This window comes from Nannobrachium achirus (assembly GCF_963921795.1).
Source record: "Nannobrachium achirus genome assembly, chromosome: 3".
NCBI classification, from domain to species: domain Eukaryota; kingdom Metazoa; phylum Chordata; class Actinopteri; order Myctophiformes; family Myctophidae; genus Nannobrachium; species Nannobrachium achirus.
Genome location: NC_137812.1, coordinates 1,116,789 through 1,134,294, shown reverse-complemented (window position 1 = coordinate 1,134,294; position 17,506 = coordinate 1,116,789). Strand labels below are relative to the sequence as shown.

The 17,506-nt window shown below is 42.9% G+C and overlaps 1 protein-coding gene across 1 annotated transcript in view; it reads left to right on the top strand.

The window, feature by feature from the left end:
• The window catches only part of LOC308281575 (anoctamin-6-like), a gene marked incomplete at both ends in the record, with an annotated part of 64,482 nt that overhangs the window by 15,723 nt on the left and 31,253 nt on the right, over positions 1 to 17,506 (top strand). Inside the window, 5 exons of the mRNA XM_080721802.1 lie at positions 3,042 to 3,101; positions 3,735 to 4,019; positions 11,150 to 11,268; positions 14,487 to 14,621; positions 16,275 to 16,380. Coding sequence (XP_080577928.1) covers positions 3,042 to 3,101; positions 3,735 to 4,019; positions 11,150 to 11,268; positions 14,487 to 14,621; positions 16,275 to 16,380 — 705 coding nt within the window. The remainder of the gene's footprint in view (positions 1 to 3,041; positions 3,102 to 3,734; positions 4,020 to 11,149; positions 11,269 to 14,486; positions 14,622 to 16,274; positions 16,381 to 17,506) is intronic.

Sequence of the window (17,506 nt, the reverse complement as noted above, 5' to 3'; positions counted from 1 at the left end):
ATAAAACATTATTTGAACTGGGGCTGTCACGATTTGCCTAATCCACGATTCAATTCAACTTTCGATTCTAAGGTCTCGATTTGATTTGATTCAATTTTCGATACGATATACTATTAAAGCCTCATTTTTTCAGCACTGAGAGAAATATGGCTATACATTTAGGCAATTGTCTTGATTTGTAAAGAAAACACTTTTGTCTCTCAATAACTCACTTTTATTTGTATAGCCTAATAACATGAGAATGAGAATAACAAAGTTTGAGGGTGCGACACCCCCTCATGCACCCCTGTGCCGCTGAGCCAGATTTTTGCAATCTTGGCATCATTGAAAATGAGGGCACTGCTCTCAATCTATTTTCGAGAAAATAAATTAAGTTTAAATGGATAAGTAAAATTCAAGCTACTGTATAGTGAAAGTTAGAAGAAGTTAGAACTCAGAAATGAACTGCTCTGGCTGCTGCTGCAGTGCTGCATGCACTAACAGAGAGAGTGAGCAAGCCGATCGAGGCTCGTTCAGCAAGGCGGTCACTCAGTGATGAAAAAAGTACTCACATGTTTTACTTAAGTAAAAGTAAAAATACTCAGTTAAAAGTCCCATGTTCGAAATGTAGGCCTACTTGACGTTTTGGTAATCAAAATGTAGGCTGTAGCCTATAAATAAAACGTAGCCTAGACATTATGCAGAATGTCCCATTTCACAGGTTTTCACAAATGTAGCCTATCATTTGTAGAAGACATTTTAGCAGATCTAAGCTCACAATATGCGTCACATTTTGAGCTTGTATTTTTCAAATGGCCTTTATATGTAGGGCTGGTGGTTAATCATGTATACATTAACTGTTAATGTATTCCTTTATAATAATCGAAATTTGCAGTAACTAACCGTTTTTAAAAAGTTGTAGTGGAGTAAAGTAGCCTACACTATTTGCCTAGATGTGGTGGAGGAGTAGAAGTAGGCTACTTGAGTAAATGTACTCAGTTACTTTACACCACTGATCTGCATGGGCGTTCAGCAGGGCAGACATAGAACCGGTTGAACATGTTTAGCACAAAGACTTGTGTATTGGAAGCAATTAGCATGCCGGGGGTTGCCGGTCGCGCCAACCTCAAGACAATGACAACGTAATTGGGACTATGGTGCCGATTGAGGGAAAAAAGAAAGACAAAAATATAGAAAAATAGGTCTATAGCATGAAAAGTGGAGGGACAGTCGGGACCAAAAAGACCTGGCTCCGGCGCCTATGCCCGTCAAGTGCACTCATACAACTAACAAGAAAGACAAAATATTTCCACACTTTTGACCTGTATGAAGCGGGAGGGTTTTCCAATTCTTCCGTGGGGTTATCAATCATCATCACACGCTGACTGCAGTCTGGCAGTGGTAGGGTGACCAGACGTCCCGTTTTACCCGGGACAGTCCCGTTTTCAAGCTGCGTGTCCCGGTGTCCCGACAAATATCTTTAAAACACTGATATGTCCCGCTTTTCAACATTCACTGCAAAATTGTCCCGGTTTTTTATAAATAATAAAATTAAAATAATAGTAGCTGTTTTCAGTGGTTGCAATAGACATTTGTTATGTTCTTTTCATGAAAACATGCTCACCTAACCAATCAGAAAACAGGAACAAATTCATTGCGTGTCTGCATTCAACGCTGAGGCTGTTTGTCAATCACTCACTCACTGCCTGTTTGCAACCCTGCGGTGCGTGTGTGCGCGTGCACGAACGTTAGAGAATGGGCACGTGCGTGCGCGGTAACGTGCGCATTGATTTTAGGGTCCCAGTTTTAGGCAACAGTGTTTTGCGTCCCGGTTTGAGTGGCTGGAAATATGGTCACCCTAGGCAGTGGCCATAGTGAAGTTCGTACGTAACGTAACACTCTCTCTCTCTCTCTCTCTCTCTCTCTCTCTCTCTCTCTCTCTCTCTCTCTCTCTCTCTCTCTCTCTCTCTCTCTCTCTCTCTCTCTCTCTCTCTCTCTCTCTCTCTCTCTCACTGCGAGTCTCTGCTGTTTGCGGTCTGTACGTGCTCAGTCAGTGTGTGTATCTGTCGCCTGTCTTTTTTTTCCCTCTCCTCCGTCGGAAGCACGCATGCACGCCCACACGCGAATCGCGATTCGAGTTGTTATTACGATTCACTGAATCGAACATAAATTTCGGTTTGATTCGCGATTCCAGTCGGAATCGTGACAGCCTTAATTTTAATCTAGTTGAATGGTAGAGCACATAAACGCTGGCATTCCTGCTCTGGGCATGTCATAATAGATGAACATTCAGCGAAAATAGCAGCTCTGTAATCTCCCAATGTGCTGTGTAACTATGTGCTGTGTGTGTGTGTGTGTGTGTGTGTGTGTGTGTGTGTGTGTGTGCGCGTGTGTGTGTGTGTGTGTGCGTGTGTGTGTGTGTGTGTGTGTGTGTGTGTGTGTGTGTGTGTGTGTGTGTGTGTGTGTGTGTGTGTGTGTGTGTGTGTGTGTGTGCACGTGTGCGTGCGTGTCCCCGCGTGCGTGTCCTCCGTATCTCGAGAACCGTCTGACTGGTGAACTTAACACTTAACCTGCATGCTTATTGCTGTGAGGACCCAAGGGAGCAATGTTTTATTTGTAAAGGCATTCATGGTCATGGGAATACATGAGCATATAGGGATAACATGCATTGCCTTGCACAATGATTTGTAATATGATTTCAACTTCAATCTTGTGTTATTATCTATTCTGAAACCAAAATGTTGACCTCTTGGGAGGTCTATTTCTGCAGCAGGTTTGTTCTATTGCTCATACTGTAGTATACTGTATGACCCAGCAGTGAACATACTGTACATACTGTACATACAGGGAACAGCAGGATACTATTTTGAAAAACATGTTTTAAAAGTTCAAATAGTTGATCTACAAGTTCACAACGCGTAGATCGGCTGTTTTATTTTTTTTAGGCGATAGTGAAAACAAAAATGGAACAAGGTTTAGTGACTGGGGGTAAGGCACAGACAAAAGTAGTGCCCAATGACTCACTCAGACCACTTCCTGTGTGCTTTCTTCTTCCTCTGCAGGAACAATATGAAGACAGCCTGAAGGCTATGGGGATGGAGCTAGAACACTGTGAGTGCACAGTAAGTGCACAGTGGTTTTAAGATGGTTCGATTAATGTGATTTTTTTAAATTGGCTGATAAATACAATTATCACTCAAAAACACAAAGTTTGCCAAAATGTTAGGTTATAACACACACACACACACACACACACACACACACACACACACACACACACACACACACACACACACACACACACACACACACACACACACACACACACACATACACACACACACACTAATATATATATATACATATAGGCCTACATATGCAAATTAGGGTTATAGACACACCCAATCATAATGATAAGCATTCCGATATGTTTGTAATGGTCAAAAACATGAAATAGACACCAAGTTTGCATTTGTAGCTCATTTGATTCAAAAGCTACGGTCAAAACCATTTATAGCTGGCGACCCCGAAGGTCCCCGGCTCGGGCACAATAGTTAAGTTATTAGAGCACAGGCTAAATCTGGAGAAAAGAAAAAAAAAACGGGGGAACATTATTTAATTTCAAAGTCAACTTGCACTTTAATTTATGTATCGCTTTATTTAATTTTTTTCTTTCTTTATTCTTCATTCATTTTGACCAAATGTTGTCCAATAGTTTTATTACTGGCGATAATAATCATTAAGTTTACCTTCAGAGTGATCCCAAGCTGGTGTTTGTGAAGATCCACATGACATGGGACTTGCTGTGCCGTACCGCAGAGTGGCTCCACATCAAGCTGCCCATCAGACTGTCCGATAAGGAAAAGTCCAACAAGCACTTGCTTGGCAAATGTGCAAATTTGCTCCACGGATGGCTGCCCAGCGAGTTTCTCTTCAAAAAGAAACGTTTCACTGCCCCCTTCGAGGATCACTTAAAGGGCCACTTCGACATCGACTGCAATAATGATGAAACCTTCACACCGTCCATGAGGATCAGGATGGTGAGGTCCTGATCATTTAAGTGGATGAAAGCATATGCTTAATTATGCCATTGGATGTTCCAATACTCATTTTACCATCATAGCCTCACACAGTTCGGATCATATTAGTGTACAATGCAATGCAATGCAATGCACCAGTAAGACACCTAAGGGCACAGCTGTGTGCTGTGAGACCCTAGACATGCATCTGTGCGTGTCAGTATCTGTCTCTCAGTCCTTGTTCCCTTTTATGGGCATATTGGTTGGATCGGTGGTTCTACTGAAAAATGTTGTTTTGTACAACTGTACATCAGGGATCTCCATATATGGGCATACAAGGGACCAGGACAGAATGTGATGTCACAATGTGATGTCACAGATATCCAGGGTTTGATCTTTGATGAGGTGATGTCACAACGATGTGATGTCACAATGTCAACAATGTGACAACAGCTGTAGACTAGTATAGACATTGAAGCGTTACAGAAGGACATACGGAGGTGTGACGGTTCTCATAGGTAACTGTGACCTGCGGTTGCAATAATTGCGACCGAAGGTCGCAGTACCATGAGACATGTCACAGCTTGTCCGTGTCCGTGTAGAAGTGTACACATTTTTCTATTGGTAAACCTTAAAAATGTGTCTTCATGATGTCATCATGCTCTGATGTCACTGTGATGTCAGGGGAACCACTTTCATGCCCATATATGGAGTTCCCTGATGTCATCAATATTAATGATGCCCTGTTAGAGAGATCCCTGTGATGCCAGGGGGAACAAATCACTTTTATGCCCATATATGGACATATGGAGATCCCTGTGATGCCAGGGGAACAAATCCCTTTTATGCCCATATATGGAGATCCCTGATGTCCACAACCCTGATGTCCACATCACTTGTCTTACTAGTATATAGGCCTACAGTTCTAAGCACTTTTGCTTAGACGCATGATTTCCACATAAACATTTCTGAAATATTACAGGTGCTAAACTTCCTGCTAAAAAAATTCAAATAAAAACAATAGACATTTTTTTACATTAAAAATGAATGGGAATAAACATGAATAAGAGTTTACTCATATAAACATGGCATCAGGGGCGGAGCTATAGGGGAAGCAGCCGATGCAGTCGCATTAGGGCCCGGAGGCATTAGGGCCTGCCACCGCTCCGGGGAATAAAAAAATAAAAAATAAAAAATAAAAATAAAGAAAACTTTTATTTTGAAATGCTTACCGGATTGAGAAGACACTCTATTGCTCTTGACAAGTGCTACTGATTACTCAATGTGATCCAGACTAGTTGCTTTGAGGACAGCTGTTTCCTGTTTACTTTTTAGCAGCAGGCATGAAGAATCTTCTCTTTGCCGTCTGTTTTGGCGTTTAGGGCTGTTATCGGTAATTTCTACAGAATGGCTCTGAAACTAATATCTGATTTCTTTGGTGGGGCCCGCCACCCCAATTAAAAAAATAAAAGAGTTGTAGGCTACAGAAGCAAGTGGATATTATTGACATGTTCTGCAGTCCGTGACTCAATCAGAGGAGGAGGATTAGGGAACAGAATTTCCACTCAAAGGTAATTAATACCATTTATTCCAGGGGTCTTCAACAGGGGGGGTCCTTAGACAGAGTTACTACAGGGGGTCCTCCAAATCTTCCAATGTTTAATATTAACCACTTGAACCCTAGTGTCCATCCATATCCTGAGAAACTGTAGCCGAAAATAGCCGATCTACAAGCTTGTGAGCTTGTAGATATGGAATCTATGAAAAGGTTATGGTGGTCCCTGCTCCATCTCTCTCTTAACCAAGGGGGTCCTTGGCCTGAAAAACGTTGAAGACCCCCTAGCCTAAACTTCGGCACGCTACTAGTCCCCGCACCATTTACGCCACCCCCCCGCAATATATGCATCAAAAACGTGCGGCTCGGCCGGGGAATGGTGTGCTAGTAACTTTCTTTCCGATCCGCCTTACAATGGCGACATAATCGGCAAAAAACGACGCTGAATTGTCCCCATTGACTTATAATGGGACAATGCAAGACATCACATTCAAGTATTTTTTCTCTCGCAAAGCATAGGAGCTACAGTTTCAAACCTCGGAGAGGAGATTCATAATGATTTTAAGAATGAATCGAAAAATAATTACATCACTCGGCCTCATGGTGGCGCTATAACGGCCCACTTTGCGTTTTGCCCCGTAACTCTTGAACCGTAAGACCGGAAAATTAAAATTCTTTTTACCCTGGATTCCTTGGGTCAAGACGCATCTCCCCATATAGGCCACGCCCATTTGCGCCAGGATAGATTTTCCGCCATCTTGAATTTTCTCCAAAACACACTTTTTGCTCCTTTTCCTACATATTTTCTTCAAATGTCACAAAAATCGGTACACAATGATCCTGGGTGACCAGATAGGTGCTGTTGAGTCTAGCCTGCCCTGAGCATCAACTGCAATACACACACACACACACACACACACACACACACACACACACACACACACACACACAGCTCCACTTCGAACAGAGGTTCGATTTTTTTTAAATGTTTCCACACAGTTTTAGCCCATTCTTGGATTTGAGCAGACACATCCGTAGGCAGAGATTCTGATTTTGTTGTCTTTTTGCCCAAAGCATTGCAAACAATAGATTATAATACACTACAGTGCAAGACTGCGGTTCCAAACGCCTAAATGGCCACACATAGGTCGCAATAGGTGTCACCAAACATATGTTGCCAAAAATACATATGAAAATGAATGTTACGTCGCATTACTTTAAGGCCCTCTTACATCGAACAACTTTTAAAAAGATTTTGGAAAGATTTGGAAAGATTTCTAAAAGACCCCCTCACACTAAGATTTGAAAAAAGACTTTCCAAAGACTGAATGATGATTTAAAAAAAAAAAAATCAAGACTGAATGATGATTTAAAAAAAAAAATCAGTTGTTAGATCTAAAGATTTTGCAAAGACTGATTCAAGATCCCCCCCCCCCCCCCCCCCCACACACACACACACACACAGTGGTGTAAAGTAGCTAACTAAGTAAATTTGAGGTATTTCCAGTTTTCAGTACTTTTACTTCTACTCCACTACATCAGAGGAAAATATTGTACTTTTACTACACTACTTTGAAAACGTCAGTTACTACTTTGCAGATATAAATTATAATCTATCTATAAATGCGAGAAGTCTGTCTGTCTGTCTGTAATCCGCGTATCTCGAGAACCATTCGTCCCACCGGCACGCGCGTTCCCCGCCGCGGCGCGGAGTGCAGTGCCGGGCCTCGACCCGATCCGACGCGCGGTTTTCCCGAACCGGCGCGAAACGTTCGGAATCTCCTTATGCGGGGCTGATTGTTGACATCAGGCTGTTCCGGTGCAAGCGCTGACTCATTGTGACATCACATCATAAAAGGCTCTGAGATCACGTACGCCACACGAGTCAACAAAAAATGCCATGGTTACGTATTCTGATGTTCCTATATGGGCATAAAAGGACACAGGCAAACAGATGGTCAAAACGGGTCCTATGACAACAGGTATAATGGGGTTTGCTTTAAAGGGGGAACCAGCACTGTGTCTGCAACACAGTCGGAGGCACAGACAGATACAGAGATCTCCATAATGGGCATAAAGGGACACAGACAAACAGATACAGAGATCTCCATATAAGGGCATGAAATGGATGCAGACAGACAGATACAGATATCTCCATATATGAGCATAAATGGACACAGGCAAACAGATGGTCAATACAGGTCCTACAGAGATCTCCATATATGGGCATAAAATGGACGCAGACAGACAGATAACTCCATATATGGGCATAAATGGACACAGGCAAACAGATGGTCAAAACGGGTCCTACAGAGATCTCCATATATGGACATAAAATGGACGTAGACAGATAGATATCCCCATATATGGGCATGAATGGACACACGCAAACAGAAGGTCAAAACAGATCCTATGACAACAGGTATAATGGGGTTTGCATTAAAGGGCGGGGCATTCATCCCCTATTTACATTGTTCCCGAGTTGGCCACGGCGCCGACTAGACGCTCGGGCGGCCGAGCTTCTAGTATTATAAAACATTAACCACTTTAGCCCTATTGGGCTAAATGAAAATAGCCAATCTACAAGCTCACAACGCGTCGCATCGCAGTATTGATACTTTTACTTGAGTAAAGCATGTGAGTACTTTTTCCATCACTGCATGCACAGATTGCACACACACCGAGCTCCGCCCTCCGGCCTCCTCCCTCAGCCCTCTCTTCTCCCGTTCTCTCCTCTCCTCTCCATAGCCGGCACAGATTGATCCTATCAACTTATTATCAACTTTGAATGTTTGGAATAATGTGCTATTATGATAAGCAGTGAAATAAAGGGCTGCCGCACCAACAGCTAAAAATTTAGTCGGACTACTACCTCACATTTAACGAATGAGTAACGACTGAATCACAGGAGCGCGCCGCGACTCACCTCGATTTTATTATGACTGAGAAATATTTTCAGAGTTGTTAGGTGTAAGGCTAGCTTTAGGTGTTTAACACTTCAAAATAGTGAGAAGAAATATAAAAGAAACAACAACAACAACAATTCATTATTAAACATTAATATTAAACATACTGTACTAATCAGATGTTTCATGTTGTAGGCTTACTACATCCTCAACTACAAGGATTCAAAAAAGTTGCTGGCTACAGGAGTGTACGAGGATGCTTATCCTGTTCATGATGTGAGTTGACTCAGGATTTATTCACTTACAAACATCCCTTTCTGGGTCTTAACTGACCTGGGATTGTGTCGCTCCCAAGCCTCAGTTATACTCTGAATCTTCTATAATAAGGCTAAAAAGAAGATACTAAAGCCCCTATCATAGTAAGCACCGCGGTGATAAGCTATCCACCGCGGTGTAGTCTTTTTAAGTCATAAAACGACAACATTACGTCATTACTCACAGTGAAGAGCTATCCACCGCGAACCCCGACATACAGTATCTCTCTGTTTTTGAAGTGGTTTTGTCTGTCCCATACATGTTTTTTTTTAGGATTCCCATAGATTCTCAAGGAGTGGCTTTGTCTGTCCCGTACATGTCCCTACATGTCCCGTGCATGCAGAATTGAGGATTGGTCAAGCTTCACATGACAACTTGGCCCTCCAGACAAAATCATTCATTCATTCAGAATTCATACTATACTTTTTTGAAAATATAGATCTAGAACACAGAATGTATAGATCTAGAACACAGATTTCATAGCTCTAGAACACATAGAATAAAAATTCACCGCTTCACTTCGAACCGAGGTTTGATATTTGAGGATTCCCATAGATTCTCAAGGAGTGGCTTTGTCTGTCCCGTACATGTCCCGTGCATGCAGAATTGAGGATTGGTCAAGCTTCACATGACAAGTTGGCCCTCCAGACAAAATCATTCAGAATACAGAATTCATAAAAATATAGAACTAAAGAACATAGAAAGTATAGATCAAGGACACAGGATGTATAGATCTAGAACACAGATTTCATAGCTCTAGAACACATAGAATAAAAATTCACCGCTTCACTTCGAACCGAGGTTTGATTTTTACTATCAGACAGATCGGACCATCACCCCGTTCACTGATTGGTCGATCTAGACCAGTCAGTCACAGTGATAGGACTTCACCGTGACTGACTATGATGGCCTCCACTTGTTTTCTCACTTCTTGTTTTCTCACTTTAGGTGGATAGCTTATCACCTAAAATGTGCAGTGATAGGCTCTTCACCGCAGACTCTGATAAGGGCTTAAGGAGACAATTCACTTGCTTATTCTCCATTATGTGTGAGAAGACCTGGACCTGACCCCAATATAATATGAACAACTGACTACCTGGAGTTAGCATAACATAGCCAATGCCCCAAAGCCCCAAAGACACCCGAAATAATATTGTGAAAGGAAAAATATGATTTAAAATAAAGGAAACCTGTTTTAGCCAACGTTATACCCATTTTAGCCGACTTTTTACCCGAAAATACCAGAAATTTTGTGTGCTCCCCCTAGTGGGGACAGAGTTAGGCGCCGGTGTTCTATTGCATATAGGCTACAGTGTGTTGAAATAAAGAGTTCACTATTTCCCCCCACTGTGCCCCTGTGTTGCCTCAAGGTATTGTATTGATGACAACCCAACGGTGGCGGCTGGTGATTTTTTTTCCCCAGGTGGTGCTACACCAGTTAAGGCAACAATGTACTATGTTATCACACACACAGTTTAATTTGATAGGCCCTGGCCTAGTTTAGGCCCAGCCATTAATCTGTGGAAGACAGCCATAACTAATAGCATTAGCAAAACAATATGATTAAGTAGGCTAATATACATTTGTGTACTTTTAGGCTAATAATACAATGCTGCTGTATTATTATATGATTCATATCCATTCACTGCAATAACCGACAACAAGTAGATTTGTTAGGCTATATCATTTTACATAAGCATTTTGGTTTGAAAGACATCAATACATCCAAACCGTGTGTCATACAAACCAAACACAGAGTTGTGTTGCTTTTCATGGCTCAATACGTTTGGTTTATACTTTGACGTATGCCGGTACGAGACGCTCGTCATTAACACACATTAGGCCCTTTTTTTGTCCATGCCTTACCTCTATCCCTAAACTTATTTGCTTTTTAACTATTTTGAAAATATGTTTAAATAGTTCAAATAGCTCATCTACAATTCCACAACGTGTCGATGTAGACCGGCTATTTGAAGTATTTCATTATTTATTTATTTTTTTATTTATTTTTAGTAAAAACAAGGCAAAGAAGTTTGGGAACAAGGGGTAAGGCATGGACAAAAATATAGCTGATTGTGTCAGACAGTCTCTGTTATGATGTGTATGCTGCCCCCAAGAGGTTGGTGGTATGTATTAGCTTGAAGAGGAGTGCACTGCCCATGACCAACTTAAAGCCAGAGGCAATATGTACAGATCCATGTGCACACACACATGACAGCCAGGAACTTATCAGTAAGGTTATACAACGTAGGAAGTTTTTAATCAACATTTGACATTTAATGGCAGATTATACCTTTTACTCACTATTATATAATATTAACCTTGCTGGCTTGCTCATTTTAAATAAATTACAGGCTTCAGTAATTTTGCCTCAGAGGGAGGGCCGCAGCTGCAACCCAAGCACCACTCCAAAGGTCAATGAGAGGCTTAAACTCTACCAAGACTGGGCTCACCTCAAAAACCTCTTCACGATCCAACCGCTTGATCGCATTAGGTAAAAGCCTCATTCACACCTGAATACCCAGAATGTAATGTTGCTGCCAATTTGATGTTATTTACACAATACTATTAATAGTTCATGATATGTATACTTTTGTACATTTGAAGGAACATTTCTCTCACATGTTATTGCGACCGTCAGGTCGCACTTACTATCAAAACCTCCACCAGCTGTCCGTCAGTCAGTCCGTCCGTCAGTCAGTCCGTCTGTCTGTCACACGTCACACGTCACACTTTTGCCCTGCTCATATCTCCGCAACCGTTGCCCCGATCCATGCCAAATTTTGCACACATACTCCTTGCCTGTTAAATCACAACCTCCACCCATCAATTCACACATGACTCTCTTCTAGTGCCACCATGAGGCTGATTCTTGCAAAACACATTTTTGGACACAGCTCCTACAATTTTTGCCCTAAAATCACGCTAATCGGTACACAGCATGTCTACACTCATGTCATCAACATGGATTGGTCCCATATAGCGCCACCTTCAGGCCCCTTTTTTAAAACACATTTTTGTACACTGCTCCTACAGATTTTGCCCTACAGTCACGCAACTCGGTACACAGTATGTCTACACTCATCTCATCAATATGGATCTGTCCCATATAGCGCCACCAACAGGCCAATTTCTTCAAACACATTTTTGGACACTGCTCCTACACATTTTGCCCTAAAATCACGCTGCGACCTGACGGTCGCTTATCTCCCGATTAGGGAGTCTTACTGGTTTCTACTAAACATATTTTATGTGGTTTCAGCAAACCCACACAGTTTCTACATTATTTTCTTTCCTAGTTTATATACATTATTGGGAAATTATTCTAAAGTTGCAACTAGTCATATCTCCGCCACCGTTGCCCCGATCCATGCCAAAATTTCCACACAAACTCTTTGCCTGCCAAACCACAACCTCCAGGCATCCCCGGAGCTCCAGGGACCCCCAGGGACCCCCTGGCGCCAGAGCCCTGCAACGGGTCGGGGCCCCGTGGGTACCCGACGGTACCCGTGTTTGACGGGCGGAGACGGGCGGAATATTTACTAAATTTATAAATGTGCGGGTACGGGGACGGGCGGTGCGCGACTAAACACGGGCGGGTGACGGGCGGGTGACATTTAACTGTGAAATTCATACACCTGTTTCTGCCTAAAACAACGTCACAAGAGCGCACACAGTGAGCAGCAGGACAGAACTACGGCATGCATACAGCACTGTTTCCACCTAAACGTCAAGTCACACACATGGAGCGGCGGCAGCCGGCTGGAGCACGCACACTCACAGTGAGGAGGACACCGACACACAACTGAATAAAGTGGCCGCGAGTGATCTGCTTGCCTAGCGCGATGTAGTTGCCCAATTGATCTGGGGTTTAGCCTACATCTCATTAAAACTTAATATGCAAACCTACAGGTCTGAGGGACTGTGTTTGTTTTATGTCATGATGATGGGCCGAAAGGAAGGATGACTTGCCTGCAACCAACTTGTCTGCTGCGGCAGAAAGGTGCATGATTGTATAATATCCACGTGATTCCGCGACTATTAGGAGTTCCGATCCCTTTTTTATTATCGTCACATCATGGGTCCGGTTTGGTTTAGATTACCTCGGGCTGTTTATCATCATAACCGTAGCCAACAGTGATGAGAGAACCAAGACAGCGTTCCCTTCAGCTGTGAAAAGCTGGATATGTGCTTCGCCGTATGACGGTGCGTGTCGAGCATAGCAGTCATGCAAGCTCACAAAGCTGCAAGTTCCGACATTTTGTGAGCATTTAGCTCTGATATTTTCAATGCGCGACACCATCGTATGACAAATACAACTGCACAAAGCAGCGGAGGCAGAAAGCAGCAGCAGCAACAAGCTGTCGTGACAGTGTCACTCAGATCATGATCAACTATGGAGTGAAAATAGTGCGATGCCATTTAAAGAACGCACACACATGGCTGTAGGCTATTTACTTCAATGCATGTAATCACGGGTAGCGGGTGATCGTGCCCCTGCCACTGCAGCGCACATAAAATATGTATGTAGGTATCTCCGCCACCGTTGCCCCGATTCATGCCAAACTTTGCACTCACACTCCTTGGCTGCCAAAGCATAACCCCCACCTTTCTCACATGTCTCACTTCTAGCGCCACCATGAGGCCGATTCTTGCAAGACAAATTTTTGGACACTGCTCCTACAGATTTTACCCTAAAATCACGCAAACTGGTACACAGTATCTCTACAGTCGTGTCATCAAAATGCATCTGTCCCATCTAGCGCCACCATCTGGACGCTTTTTTAAAAACCCATTTTTGGACACTGCTCCTACAGATTTTGCCCTAAAATCACACAAACCGATACACAGTATCTCTACAGTCATGTCATCAAAACGCATCTGTCCCATCTAGTGCCACCATCTGGACGATTTTTGAAAAACACATTTTTGGACAGTGCTCCTACAGATTTTGCCCTAAAATCACACAAACCGATACACAGTATCTCTACAGTCATGTCATCAAAACGCATCTGTCCCATCTAGTGCCACCATCTGGACGATTTTTGAAAAACACATTTTTGGACAGTGCTCTTACAGAATTTGCCCTAAAATCATGCAAACTGGTACACCATATCTCTACAGTTATGTAATCAAAATTCATCTGTCCCATCTAGCGCCAACATCTGGACGCTTTTTGAAAAACAATTTTTGGCCTATTTCTGTATTCAAATAGATAAGCGACCTAACGGTCGCTTATCTCCCGATTAGGGAGTCTTACTGGTTAGCAAATACTTTACAAGTCATTAGTTAGTAGATTACTAATATCTTGCCACTGTGAGGCTGATTCTTGCAAAACACATTTTTGGACACTGCTCCTACAGATTTTGCCCTAAAATCATGCAAAGTGGTACACAGTATCTCTACAGTCATGTCATCAACATGGATCTGTCCCATTTCCCAGATTTCCTCCTGATTGGCTACCATTGCCTTCTAAAGTTTGTGTATGCGACCTGATGGTCGCTTATCTCCCGATTTAGGGAGTCTTACTGGTAACTAATAGTTATTATGAAGTGTTACCTTATTTTAATTTCAGTTTTTGTTTAAGTCTTTCTTATTTTTATTTTATTTATTCGTTTTTTACCATAAACCTGGCTGGGTAGACCACCCAGCCTGGCGAAGATATACACTCTGTGGAGTGCACCCCTATATTCATGTTAAAGCTTTTCACAGGAACTACTATGGGGAGAAGATTGCCCTGTATTTTGCCTGGTTGGGATTCTATACTTTTATGCTGGTCTTCCCTGCCATCGTGGGCCTTGGATGTTTTATTTATGGAGTCATGACTCGGGAAGAAAACACGTGGAGGTATAGTAACTATTATCCACAATATCACATTTGCATTTGTTCTATGAATTAATTATGTTAATTCAACATCTAGATTATAAATTACAACAACTAAATGCAGCAAACATGTTGATTGACTTGGATTAGAATTACTACTGAAGAATAAGAATATGAATAGTTAGAAGACTAGTTAAGAATTACTACTACATAACAATGAGTTTGTACCGTGATTGTACCGTATTTAACCTCTATCTAGTGATTGGACGGTGTTTAACCCTTAAGTTCTGTTCAGATTCACTACACCTTCGTTCTGTTCGGGTCATTTTGACCCGGGGGGTATTTGGTTTAAAAAAAACAACACTAATATAAATTTTTACTTAACAAATCATCATGATACATTGACTTTGACTCAATACCAAACAATTCATATGATATATATGGTAAATGTTTGCATTCTTGCTTTGCTATATCACATTAAACACTGAAAGAGCTAGGCGTTTTTAATGATTTAGCTGAAATTCATGTAAAACAACTACTTTATTTAATACTGGGCAATATTGCTCATGCTTATAGGACAAAATGAAAATCAGACAATATTTTTATGAACAACATGCCCATTAGTTGAATACTTGTGGTTCAACAGGACATCATTCTCACATAGAGCTGAACACACATGTGAACACACATGAATGTCACATATGAATATACACTTGAACGTATACACTAGGACAGAGGTTTTCAAACACTTTGGTCTCAGGGCACCCCTGTAAACAACATTTTCATCCACAGCACCCCTGAAATACAGTGTTACTTTACAGCACCTTATGTGTATGTAAAATAATGTAAAATTTCCCCTAATATACAGTACAGTCACAAGGAAAACTTCAGATAAGTGAGGGGTGAGGAGGGGAGGGGTGAGGGGTGAGGAGGGGAGGGGTGAGGAGGAGAGGGGGTGAGGAGGGGAGGGGTGAGGAGGAGAGGGGGTGAAGGGTGTGGGGGGGGTGAGGGCGATAGGAGGGGGGAGGGGGGGAGAGAGGTGACTGTGTGTCTGTGTTAGTATACATGCTTTCTTTTATTTCTGTGCATCTGGGGTGGCGGGGGGGGGGGGGAGGTGGGGGGGGGGGTTGGGTTTGGGGGTTTGGAGGGGAGGGGGTAAGGGCGAGGTGAGGAGGGTTGGAGGGGTGGAAGGGGTTAGGGGGTGATTGTGTATCTGTGTTTGTACATGATTCCTTGCATTTCTGTGCATCAGGGGTTAAGTGTGGGGAGGGGGGGGGGGGGCGGTGCGGAAAGGGGGGGGGGGGGGTTCGGAATGGGGCTTCGGAAGGGGGGTGTTAGAAGTGGGGGTGACAAGTGGGGGTGACTGTGTGTCTCTGTTTTGGCATATACTGTGTATTTCTGTGCATCTGTGCTTCCGGGTCAAAATGACCCGAAACAGCACTTAAGGTTCAAAAAATATGAGGGGGGTGTAGCATGGGTGTAGTGCAAAAATATTTTTTTTACATGTTCATCTCAGAAGAATCTTTAAGGCCAGTGAGTTTCAGGTGGAAACAATTTAAACTTCTACCTTTGTTTTCCAAATGAAAATGTAAAACGGGTCAAAATGACCCGAACAGCACTTAAGGGTTAACCTCTTGTGATTGGACAGTGTGTAATCATTCTCCTGTTATTGGACAGTAAGGAGGTGTGTGATCCAGAGATAGGTGGGTCTATAGTGATGTGCCCACAATGTGACGGGCAGTGCACCTACAGGAGGTTAAACAGCACCTGTGAAAGTTCTAAGGTGAGTGAAGCACTTCTCACAGCTAATTATCAAAAGCATATTCCAAAGTCACAAACTCACTTGCACGCACACATGCACACTCGCGGCCAGATGTTGGCAATAATTGGGGCACTGGTCTCTGCCAGGAATCTCTGACCACTGCTCCATCCACCTTCTACCAGCCAGTGGCGTCAATTGGGTATGGCAGGGGTATGCAGCTGCCATACTCTGGGTCCAGGGGGGAGAATAAAAGTTACCTTTAAATATAAATCCATGAATGTCTCTTTGTCTATCTGTATTATGTTGCTAAATTACAGTAAAATAACTACAAAATGTAACAAAATGGTCACTTTAACAAGGTATTGTGGCACGTTTACTAACATTCCAAGTTTAGATGCACTTGAACAACCATTCCAAGCTACCATATCCAGCCCAAGAAACCGTAGAAAATTGGGGAAATAGAATGTACTTCTTAAGGTATGGCAACATGACGCGCCTTTGCGCACGTGCAAGACACCAGTCATGTTGCCATACCTTAGCTTTTTCTGAACTGACGCCACTGCTACCAGCCGACAAGCAGTGGGTTAAAATGGAGCCGATCGTTGAGAAGGAGTTCAAAACAACTCTCAGACTCTGTCTGTGGTTTTATCATTAAGTGCATCGATGACATAGTTCATACAAAGACGACTTGACAGTGAGGTCCCGCAATCATGCTGCTGTCAGGAGGGTGAAGAGGGCTTTCACTGCAAAGATGGTAGACCGGTTTCACATGGCGACATCAGGAGCATGTGGCAGGCAGTACTAGACTACTAGACCGAGACCAGGTGGTGAGAATGGGCAGTATCACATCCAACGCTGACCCTCAGCACTGGAGCACCCCAAGGATGCATGCTGCACCCCTCCTGTACTCCCTGTACACTCATGACTGAGCAGCCACACACAACTCCAACATCATCCTGAAGTATGCTGATGACACAACAGTCATAAGTGGGGATTATGAACAACAATGAGACTGCCTACAGAGATGAGGTCGGTTCACTGGCACTCTGGTGCCAGGAGCACAGCCTCACCCTCAACATCGACTAGACGCATGATCTGATCATGGACTTCAGGAGGCAGAGGAGGGAGCATGTGCCCGTCTTCATCA